Source organism: Pituophis catenifer, unplaced genomic scaffold, assembly GCF_029215685.1.
Source record: "Pituophis catenifer annectens isolate HBS135680 unplaced genomic scaffold, rPitCat1.0.hap2 SCAF_2, whole genome shotgun sequence".
NCBI lineage: Eukaryota > Metazoa > Chordata > Lepidosauria > Squamata > Colubridae > Pituophis > Pituophis catenifer.
Genome location: NW_027256882.1, coordinates 258,748,554 through 258,761,157, shown reverse-complemented (window position 1 = coordinate 258,761,157; position 12,604 = coordinate 258,748,554). Strand labels below are relative to the sequence as shown.

The 12,604-nt window shown below is 36.4% G+C and overlaps 1 protein-coding gene across 1 annotated transcript in view; it reads left to right on the top strand.

Moving 5' to 3' along the window:
• Positions 1–12,604, top strand: part of VCAN (versican) — a 104,283-nt gene that overhangs the window by 75,427 nt on the left and 16,252 nt on the right. Inside the window, exons 11-12 of the mRNA XM_070935777.1 lie at positions 2,488–2,646; positions 4,253–4,335. Coding sequence (XP_070791878.1) covers positions 2,488–2,646; positions 4,253–4,335 — 242 coding nt within the window. The remainder of the gene's footprint in view (positions 1–2,487; positions 2,647–4,252; positions 4,336–12,604) is intronic.

The window sequence follows — 12,604 nt, the reverse complement described above, 5'->3', positions numbered from 1 at the left end:
CATATTGTCTATGAACACATAGAGCAGCCCATATATATATAAATGACTATTGGCATAAGCCTGATGATGGCAGATGGGATTCTGCCGAAACGTCGCTTCTACCCTTTTAGGGATATATCCACAATTACACGGGAAGAAACCCGAAATATTAACTATACACACACACACACACACACACACACACACACACATATATATATATATATATATGTATGTATGTATGTATATATGTATATGTATATGTATATTTATATTTATATTTATATTTATATTTAATTTGATTTATATGCTGCCCTTCTCCAGAGACTCAGGGCGGTTTACAATGCGTTAAGCAATAGCCTTCATTCTTTTGTATATTTATACAAAGTCAGTTTATTGCCCCCACAAACTGGGTCCTCATTTTACCTACCTTAGAAAGGATGGAAGGCTGAGTCAACCTTGAGCCTTGGCGAGATTCGAACCTGCAGTAATTGCAGGCAGCTGTTCTTAATAACAGGATGCTTTAGACCACTGTACTACCAAGGCTCTTTTTGATATTGATGTCCGACCTAGTTTAAATTCCGTAACATGCCTTAATTTATCTTCTTCTCTTTAGTAAACATTCTGTCAAGTTACACAAATTAATTTACTTGGTCTAATTTTTCTCCATTTGTTTGTAATTTGGAATAGTTGAATCAGTTTCCCCGTCAAAGGAACCTTATTTTCACAGTGATGCTGCTTGTTCCTCATTCATAGTATCTAGTAGCAATCACTTAGAATCATTTGGGTTCTTGGAAGCAACACAGCACGATCTGCATACAAAAGTACATACATATTCACATCCTTGACTGAAACACTTCTAAACATTTCTTATATATTTGCATCTTATACTTATGAATACAAGAAACAATATTAACAACATTGTCCTATTTCTTGTAGTGTTGAATCATTCCATAAATATTCCATTCTCATGCATGCATTACTTCTAGGATATACTAATATTACTGAATTTAAGAATTAACTTTCCATACATATTTACATAAAACCTATTCTCTATTCCATATATTTATCCTAAATCAATGAACAGTGGCATATAGCATAACAGATTTTCTTTTGCACATTTATTTGTGCATCCTCGGGATTTGCTGAAGAACAAAAGCTGGTCTGGGTGTCCCTTACTCAACATAAAATTGCACTACATATTTGCTCATTTCTTTTTCACTTGTCACACCTTTCTGGTGTGCAATTAATTCTATTTCTTCTTAGCAATTAATTCGTTGTTTAGGGTTATTCTTGCTACTTTCCTTTTTTTAAAAAAAATAAGGCAGCAGAATAGTAATCTTCCAATTGTCCTGTAAGGATGCAGTCAGCAACATTCATTAAACAAACCACACCTAAGCAAACCACATGTATTGTATATTGTAATATTTTTCCATCTGTATGCATGTTGCTTTTATCAGGGTTTTTTTTTTAATGTTCTCACAAAATATGTCATTCTGTGGTCATTGCTGGCATTAAATCTGGTAGTATATTAGATGCCTTATTGCTAGATTTGATTCAGAGAGTTTAATTCCATCTTCTGTGCTTAAAACAGAATAATTTATGATGCTTAATGGAAAAAATATGTTTAATTGGAATTAAAAGTAGCACTCTACAATTTAGGTTTGCAGTTTTATTTCCGTTCCTGCCCACCAATGAAAATTTAAATCCCTGCATGATCCTATTTTTAAATTTTGCTGGGTTAGATTATGTACCCCTCTACTCTACCCAACAATAATACACAAAATAAAATTGCACCTGTGTAAAAATTTATATTACAGGGGATTAAGGGATACACTCTTGGAAGATATAAAGGGAAAAAGCTATACATGATTTCTGCTTTTTTTTACAGGTTTCATTGCAACACCAGCCTCTGTTAAAAAGGCAATCCATTTCCTGTTCCATCTGGAAAACTTTCTGCTTCTAAAATGAGAGCTTATAGTTTTGGCTCCAGAAATAGCAGTTCCTTGTCTAAAAACATCTTGTTCTCCACATGCTTTTGTATATATCACTTGAAGTTTCTAAGCCAGTTTTCCTCAACCTGGTGAGCTGCAGATATATACTGAATTTCAATTGCCATTATTCCAATACATCTGGAGGGCATCAGGTTGAAGAAGGCTGTTCTAGATGGTAAGATGATTTGCCAGACCACAATGATCTCCTACAATGTACCTTTTAATTTCCAGGCCAGAATCAAAGTTTCTTTTCCAGAATGCTCTTCTTTCCATCATGTTATGTCTTGTTGAAAGCCAGGCATCAAATAGTACACGCTGATGTTAAATAAAACACATAAATGACACACATGCCTTACAAAATTAGTATGTGCTACCATTCGTTTTCATATTTCTTGAAATGGAACTTGTCATTGGATATTTCTGTTTGATTTATTTCAATTTTACATGGTTAGTGGGCAATCCTGGTCATTGACTATGCATGTTCAGTGTACATTTTTATGTTCGTTCATTGCAGACACTGAGACCTGTGATTATGGATGGCATAAGTTTCAAGGGCAATGCTACAAATACTTTGCCCATCGCAGGACGTGGGATGCAGCTGAGAGAGAGTGCCGCTTGCAGGGCGCCCATCTAACAAGCATCTTGTCTCATGAAGAACAGCTGTTTGTAAACCGTAGGTGCTTTCTGTTGGAGTGCAACTAGGAGTAAATTACTGTAAAATAAGTAACTCATAGGACACTAAACATTTTCATTATCATTTTCATTCTTGAGATATTCATTTTATCCTTCATTGCTAATCTGCTCTTTTCATTTCCAGCTCTATAATAGCTGAGGTTGCAATATTTGCTGGTATTGGAGAGATATTCTTTATTATGAATAATACTCTGAATACTGAATAATTTAGTTTGGCGGGGTGGGGGGAAGAATAGTATACAATTAGACTGACACAATTCATTATGAAACGTTTATTTTGATCTTGCCACTTAGACTGTTTCATTATCAGACACTTAAAAAATACTGACCCTCAGAGGCCAAATAAGCTCTTTATATCCTGTTACAAATAGCTGGCATTTACAGCAGTTGCAATCCTGCTTGAAAACCTAAAGCACATCAGTTTTGTTTGCAAATACATTAGCTGGGTTAATGTTTGGGTATGATATTCAGTCTAAATATTTCTTAAAAGAAAAGATGTATTTGTTCTCAATATCAAATTTGACTTCTCTTTTGAGAAGCTATGAATTGCTGATTTTCTGCCAAGCCATTTGGCATATCCATATCCCTGGAAAGTGCTTGATGTTAGCAAGAAAAATACGTGCTTGAAAAGAGCAGTGTACACGCCATAGCAGAACAGCAATTAATTAGGAAATATAGGTAGTCCTTGACTTACAACCACATGGTACAAGAATTTCTACTGCTAAGCAAGGTGGTCGTTAAGTGAGTCATACCCAATTTTAGGACATTTTTGTTAAGCAAACCACTGCAGTTTTTAAGTCAATCTTATGGCTGTTAAGCAAATCATGTAGTTTCTCCTAGTGACTTACTTATTAGAAGCCAGGTGGAAAAATCACAATTGGCAATCACATGACTTTAGGATTCTGCAATCATCATAAATACATGCAGGTTACTAAGCACCTAAATTCTGATCATTGGACCATGGGGTAGCTCTGTTGGTCATAAATATGAGGACCGATCATAAGTGACTATTTGTCAGTGCCATTGCAATTTCAAATGGTCACTAAATTAATTGCTGTAAGTGGAAAACTACCAGTAAAACTAGGAGCATTATGAAGTCTACTTTTTTGCTGAACATGCAAATCAACCTAGATATCCATGTGTTTTTATTTGTGCTAGTGGATGCTTTATTTTTAGAAGGAATTTTTATCATACATATATGCAAAGATATAAAGCAAGACTGTAAATATTAATGCATTTGTTTATCAGCTGAAGATGCAGATTTAAATATAACATATTTCCAAAGCAAGCTTTTTTTCCTAGTAATTGCTACCCCCTTCCATTTCAAGGGAGTGTATTGCGCTTTGAAACAATCTTGCCATTCAGAGCAGTCAACAAGAAAAAATAGAAGATCAGCTAAAGTATTGTTAGTAAGAATATCTTTTCTAAATATTCACAGCTCTTAGAAGAAAGAATGAACTCTTATACAAGAAACAATAGAAATAGATTTTACAGATATCATGAGAGGGCTGATTTCATTTCACTTTCATTTTCAGAAAATTCACTTTAATGGTAAAAATTTACTAAAATATATATTTTCACTGTAGGCATAGGACATGACTATCAGTGGATTGGCCTAAATGATAAGATGTATGAGAATGACTTCCGCTGGACAGATGGCAGCGTGCTGGTAAGAGACCACTTCTGGCAAATATTGTAATGATTGTGATACTGCTGACTGTAGTAGAAGTCTGATATAACTTTATTGTTTCTTCTTACTATAATTGATGATGTCAAATAATAATACAGAGATCATTTTGGGTTTGAGGGGTTTGTGCAAAACCTTCCTCATTCTGTTATTTCAAATTTTTGCATCTTTAAATTCTAGCTGAACATATTTCTCTTAAACTGTGCAAGTTCTGTTGATTTAAATGGAGTTTGCTCCCCCTTCCTAAAATAGGAATATAATTCCTGTGTTAAATGAAATGGCAAGAACATGTAAAACTGTCCTGGTAAATCCATCTCTTTTTCACATTCTTTTACCTTGCTTGTCTCTAGTCCTACCAACCAAAACTTGATGCTGTAGCCCCGAGGGACAATTTTGACTTACATGATAATGTCAAATAAGAATAATTACAATAGATCTTTTTTGAACTCTTTAAAAATATTTAAAATGGTTTCATTGATGTCTTCCGTACACCTTTTTAAAATAGTCATGTACTTCAGTCTTGTCTTCTGTAAATGAATTTAAGATATCACAATCCGTTCCAATTTCAATAAAAACCTTAATCCAACATTTTTCTATCACAAAAACTAGCCTGAACGCATTCTTTTGCAGTCTGATGAAATCAGGTTCTAGATGGGCGCTATTTTGCAACATTCTGGGCTTTTAATAAAAGTTGCTTTCCAGGGCAAGAGATCACTGATGAAGCAGTAGACAGTCTTGAACAAATCCAGCCATGGATTAAACTGCATTGTATAAAAATTGTCTGCCTGTAGTTCTAGGGACAGGAATTTATTGTGTAATCCAATCACAGCTGTATTGCACAGATTCTCCTTTAGAAAATTCTAGTTCAGCTCAGGTGGTATATGGCATACATTGTTTGAACTGAATAAATGCACCACTACTTTAAATGCAAAGACTTTGAAATAAAACATTACTTTGCTTTACAGAACATAAAACAAAATATAAAAGTAAAGAAAACAAGACTTCAATGCATTCAGCAGTTCTTTTTTATTTTAATATATAGGCTCATTTTTATCCCATTTAGGATACGCCCTTCCATACATAAAACAGATGCTTTATAGGAGCTGAATGTGTATTGTTGCAAGACTGTGCTTGATATTTGCCCTTCTCTCATTAAGAATCGAAGGAAACATCTGGTTCTTGTGTTTCAGGCATATAAGAATGGCTCCCTTCCACATATCACATATAGCAGCATTAGAAAGAAGTTACTATAAAAAAATCTGGTTTGATTGATTTCCACAGGTTTAAGATGTGTAGATTTCAGCTCCAGAATTCCCCAGCCAGTTGAAATCCACACATCTTAAAATTACCAAGTTTAAGAAACACTGAATTAATCTAAGAGTAATGTATTTTAGTTTGGGCTGATTTGTGTTGGCTTTTTTTTCATGGGAAAAGTTCTTTTATTCATGTTTTTTGAAGAGCTGCTACTTGTTGTAGATGACTGTGGAAAATGAAAAAGGCAAGTCTGGCTTACTCTCGCATGTGCTGGGATATTTTATGGCCGGAACTAATATGCTTTATTATGTCTCAGACACAGTTTTTTTTGAAGTGTGGCAGAGGGAGGTTTGTTACTAACCAGTATACCCTTCCATCATTCTATCGCTATCCTTGTGGACTCAATTAACCTTGTTTTCCACCCATGCTGTTCCCCACCCCTTCGTGGTCAAATATACTGTACTTTGCCACACTTTAGTATTTTATTCAGAAGATCATTTAGTCTTTAGACTAGTCAGTGTTAAACATGTGATAAATCCCAGTGTTAGGCAGCCAAGAACCACATGACAATAACTTCCAGACCCCAGGAAATGAAATGTTAGTTCAAGCTTGTAGCAAATTTCGGGTGTTAAATTTTAGTTTAAGCTTGAGATGAAGAAGAAAAAACATTTTGTCAAAAGGATATGGCTATCTGCCAACTAACACTTTTCTGATTGATTTCAATCCCGCTTTTTCATGCTTTTTAAATAATTTCTTTCTATTTTCATTTGTAATGATTTTTCAATCGTTTCATATGGTAAATAGTTCTTTCCAGTCTTTTGACAATCCTTTGTATCCATATGCATCAAAATGAACTATTACTACTATTACTAGATCTTAATTAATTATTGAAAAACATTGATATATTAGGTTTATATCCAGAATAATCTTTTTTTTTCAGTTTTACAGTGTGAAAGTGGTTGATCTTTATGGATCTTGTTCTATCTGTTTTTCAGATATTCAGAAAAGCTTAATTTGATCTTAGAAAATCACAATAGCAAGTTAAACAATAAGCACTGAGGGCTCAGTGCATTATTTTTTTTTCCTGATGTAATTAGAAACCATTTTCTTTTCTTTTTTATTACATAGGGCTTTTTTAAAAAAGAAAAAAAAACTACAGTATTAGTAAATTCATTAATACCTTAAGAAGTCAGATATTCTAAACCTGAGTTAAAGCTTTTATTCCTATTTAAAAAGGGAAGGAAAATGGGAAAACCAAAAATATTTACACTTAGGAAATTCTAGCCTAACAGCAGGGCCGGATTTAGATGAAAAGAGGCCCTAGGCTATTCCACTTATGAGGCCCTTTCACCAGTGGTGGGATTCAATTTTTTTAACAACAGGTTCTGTGGGCGTGGCTTAGTTGGGGGTGTGGCTTGGCAATCATGGGCGTGGCTAGCTGGTCACGTGACTGTGTAGGCGTGGGTAGCTCGTCATGTGACCGGGTGGGCGTGGCTATGTGCATAGGGACTACTCAGAGGGCTGAAAAAAGTCATTTCTGACTGGGCCTCACACTTTTGACCAGTCCTCACACTTATGACCATCCTCCCATTTATGCCTGTGCAGCTTTCTTAACAACCACGTCACTCATTTCACAACTGCTTCTCTTCATCATGGTGACAAGATAGGGCAAAAACGTAAAATGTGAGGACAGTCGTAAGTTCGAGGACTGGTCAAAAGTGTGAGGACCAGTCAGAAATAACTTTTTCAGCCCTCTGAATAGTCCATATGCATAAAAGGATACAGCAATAGAGAGGGATGAAGGAAGGGAAGGGAAATTAGAGTAGGAGTGAGGGTAAGAGAGGTAGGAAGAGAGGAGGAGAAGGAGAAAGGAAGACGAAGTAGGGAGGAGAAGAAGAGGGGGAGGAAGAGAAAGTAAGAAGGAAAGAAAAGAGAGAGGTGGTAGGTTTGAGGAGAAAGATTGCTGTACAATAAAAAAGATGAAAGGGAAGAAAGCCAACCCCAAACAAATATAAAGATATTAAGATAAAGAATGAATTGTTAAACTTTAAAGAATAAAAGAGAACAAATATGAATAAATAACAATAATTAGAAACACACATACAAACATACAATGTATTTTCTTTGAACAGAGTATTTGGCCGGTTCACAAGTTTAAACAGTGTTTAGTCATTTCAATTAAATTTACAATTTCTATATTTCCTTTTTGCCATATTTATTCCTCATCTATTTTTGTAAAAAACTAACATTACCCTTCATCCTCATCTCTAATCTTAATCAAATTCAATTTTTCCCTTCTATTCTATATTATACCCCTTCCCATTGTCATCTATTTTTATATCCATCCTCACATTGGTTAATTATGTAATATTAGTTGTTTAATATAAATTCAACATTTTAATATAAATCAATTAGTTATATAACTACCTTTTTTGTATATTAATCAATATGAACATGAATATTCCAATTATTTCCATGCAATCCAATTTGTTACAAATCCATTAATTATATTTACCAATAATAATAAACCAAATAATTTCCCCCATATATTCCTCCAAACCACAACTTAACCATTTCTGCTTTCAGAAATATACAATTAACAGTATCTCAATTATTACAATTCCCTAGTTAAATAGAGCTTTTTTTCTTTTGTGTTTTAAAATCCTGAACTCTCCTCTTTTTCCCTAAATTTCCCATTGTTTGCACCTACCTTTTTTGGTGAAGAAAAAGAAAAGAATTCTGCCTGCCTAATTTTCCAACCTTGCAGCAACAGCAAAGCAGTTTCAGTTTTGTTTCTCAGCGTAGCTAGGGGAAAAAAAATCAGCACTCTTTGCAAGGAAGCAGAAGAGCCCTGAGCAAAACAGCTGAGACAAATCAGCTGAGAGCCGGAGGCCAATTAGCCTATGCTGAAGCTCCGTGGGCCAATAAAATTACAAAAAAACACAGAACCCTTTGTTAAATTGCTGGCTCCCCCGCCCCTCGCCCACCACTATTTATTGGCAATAAATAGTGGTGCGGAGGGGCGGGGCAAGCCAGCAATTTAACAAAGGGTTCGGCTGCACCACTGGCTCTAGGGCGGCCCTTTGAAGCCCCGCGGCAAGAATTTGAAGTTTTTTTTCCTCTAGCCATCGGAGGCAGCAATAGATGGGGAGTGGGCGGGGTAAGCGAACGGCCGGCGATCCAACAGAGCAGAGAGTGAGGGTGAGTGAAGGCGTGGAAGCTGCTTTCTCCATCCTGCTCTCTTGCGTCCGGAGCCCACGTGGATCCCAGGCAGCGGAACTCAGGCTAGGGAAGGGGTGGGCAATTGTGGCTCTTTTACAACCTGTGGCCTTCAACTCCCAGAATTCCTGAGACAGCCAAGCTGTCTCAGGAATTCTGGAAGTTGAAGTCCACAGGTTGTAAAAGAGCCACAATTGCCTACCCCTGGCTACGGTAGGCTGGCGCCGTGCGGGTGGGAGGCGGGGGGCGAGCGAGCCAGCAATTTAACAAAGGGTTCCGCTGAACTCCCTAGAACCCCCAGAATCCCACCACTGTGTAGGCCCCTCTTGATCTTGAGGCCCTAGGCTGATGCCTAGTTAGCCTATATGAAAATCCGGCCCTGCCTAACAGTAACTCTAACTGATTGGAAGACCCCTCATCTTATCATTTGTTTCTGGAAATAATATCTAGTGTCATTAAATTTTAATTAAATAAAATGTAAAATGTTGAACAACATATATTTGTACAACAAATCATTACAATTCTTTTACTTAAATAAACTGTTGATAATTGCTGGTGACTCTTCAGAGAATTCTAGAGGTTACAGCTCTGACACATTGGAATGCTCCAAAGTAGGGTTGACTAACACAGTATCCGTTTCTCTCACAATTAAATTCAATCTGAAATGCTTTTGTACATATAAGACTAGAGTATGTTCAAAGTAATGGCCCATAAAACAATGTGTTAGATAACATTTAAGAATGTAACTCTTCATTTTTAGAATTTACTGGTTACATTTTCTCAGGGATATTAATCAGCTGCTGTAAAGGTAACAGAATTAAAATAAAAATAGTGGTTTGCAATGCATTTTTAATATGCTGCACCATACCAAAAATAGTCCCAGCAAGTACAGTAAAGACTACTTGGCAAGCAAAGCTTTGGAAGTTAAAAAATAAAAAATTAGGTTATTCCAGAGCTAACCACAAGCCATCACACTGATTTTTTGTGAGTGAAACAAGATTATTTATATCTATCTGTCCAATAATGTCTCAATATTTTTTTTAATTGAGTAAGCCGCCCAAAGGGCAGGTCAGGCAAATATTTAAATTTATCCAGATAAAGAAAACACGCATGAACCACCTCTTGAGGTTTGTAAAGAGGAGTCTCTAATATTCGGAGGAAACTATTTGAAATAAAATCAAGTCATGCTTCTGAATAAAAGAAACATCCAAACTGATTTTGATTTTAACCCAAGCCAGCTTGTTATATTTAAATTCTCAGATTGGGAAGTTACCTTTTTGGTCCATTTGTTTACTGTTTAATTTAGACAACTATATTTGATTTTAAGATAACAACGGAAACTTTCCTGAAAACTGAAACTAAGTTCAATAGAAACCTTAGGATTCCAGACAGTGAGAAGAAAATATTAATATTTCAGACGGCTCATCTGAGATTATGGATGTAGTCTAAATTCTAATTCAAAAACAGGCCATTAGAAATGCTGTTATGAGTTTCTATTACATCTAAATACATAAAATCTCTTCAGATTTACGAGCAACCTAATGAGCTGCTACCTTTTTTTTTGCTGAGTTTCTTACTGCTTCATTAGAAGTGTAGGAAAAAAACTATGCTTCAAAGGTTGAGAAACTTGGATTTATGCCAAAACCAGGAGAATTCCACCTATACATGAGCATACAAGGGTGAGGGTGGAGGTAGGGAAGTGATGATTAAAGACAGCCTAAAGTATCCTATAGTTTTCCTGCAGTTGGTTTCCAGTGGCTCAGGCCTCATAAAAAGCAAAATGATATATGTATGCCATGAATCAATGCAGTCCTTCAGTCATCATTAGAATGTATTCAAACACTTTGTTGAGAAACTGAATTTCAAATAATGCAATAGGATTCCTGATTGCCAACTTTGATACCATCAAAGCCTAACTATGTATAAAGAGGGGGAACTTTCCCCCCAACCACAGGTATTGTTTTTGACTCATTTCCTACTGAACTTGTTTCACTATTCAGGACCTTTGCAAACAAGCATGGCAGTCTTATGGAGCCATTCGTGTTTCAGATTAAGCAGAGTGACCCAGAGTGGTGCTTTGGGCCTCTTTCTCACAAGGGGGAGTTATTCACATCCTCTGGAAAATACTGCTGATAATTAGTACTTTGTATGGTGGTGAGCTCATTCCCATTACACAAGATTAGGGCTTTATTAACTGAACAGGGCGGCTTCTGCAGCCAGATTGTGTCTCGCTTCTGGCTTGCTGGCAGCGTCTAAACAGGCGAGTTCCACCTTAAAGCTGCCCAGAGACCTCTGCTCATTTGACTTCCTTTTCAATATAGACACATTTCACATATTTGTAGCATGGGACTCCAGTGTGTCAGGGGAAAAAGGCAATGTGAAACCAAAAAATTTTTTTAAGACCTACCTACCTACCTTCCTTCCTTCCTTCCTTCCTTCCTTCCTTCCTTCCTTCCTTCCTTCCTTCCTTCCTTCCTTCCTTCCTTCCCTCCCTCCCTCCCTCCCTCCCTCCCTCCCTCTCTGCAAATCAGTGCCTGGGTTTCTTTTAGAGAGAGCATAAAGGAGGAGTTGAGAAAATCCTTTAAGCTTGCTGTAGAGGAAAGTTGCCCATGAGAATTAAATAAAACAAATAAACGAGCTTGAGAGAACTGTGGACAGATTGCACACAAAAGGCCTTTTGTGCCAGAGATTCTTGGAATCCTGTAATAAAGGGATTTTGAAAACTGAACAGAAAGTTTGGTCTTCAAAATATAGAGGTATTTAAAATAACACATTTGGTTTCATCTAAAGAGGGAGAAAGACTGTTGCTCTAGTTACTTAAAATATATTACTTAATATCAAAAATCATATCCTGCCTCAGACTAGTATAAAGGCCTTTCAGATAGGCTTTGGTCTGTATTTTTGCTTAGTTTGACAAAGTAAGCTCTTATCTCCAAGATACATTAAATGTAGATTTGGCCTGGAGATCATTATTTAAAAAAAAACTGCTATAGCTATGAGAAGAAATTTAAAAAATGAGCAATTTTGAGCAATTTTAAAAATATATTTATGTGTGTTCAAGTAGTCCTCAACTTCCGACCACAGTTGAGCCCAAAATTTAGGTTGTTCAGTGAGAAATTTGTTAAGTAGGTTTTATCCCATTTTACAACTTTTCTTGCCACAGTTGTTAAGTGAATCACCAACGCGGTTGTTAAGTGAATCTGGCTTCCCCATGGACTTGTCAGAAAGTTGCAAAAGGGGACCATGTGATCCTGGGATACTGCAACCATCATAAATATGAGTTAGTTGCCAAGCATCCAAATGTAAATCATGTCCCTGTGGGGATACTGCAACAGTCATAAGTGTGAAAAATGGTCATAAATTACTTTTTTTCAGTGCCGTTGTAACTTAGAACTCTCATTAAACAAACTGTTGTAGTTGGGACTGGAATTTCCATTGCTAAGCAATGCAGTTGCAAAGCGTGATATCATGTGACTGTAACCCTTAGCAATAGCAGTTCCAGCACTTCCTGTTGTCATTGTTAAACAAATCTTACGCTGCCATTAAGCAGGATGTCACATGGTTGCCATTTGCTACCTCCTGCTGTCTTCTCCATTGATGTTGCTTTTGGATGCTGGCAGTGAAGGTCACAAATGCAAATCCCTATGGGATGCTGCAATATTGTGATTGTGAGCTCCTTGCCAAGCACCTGGGTTGTGATCATATGGGTGCAGGGATTCTCTGGTGGCTGCAAATACAAGGAACCATAATTAGGACTCCTTATTCAGCACCATCATAA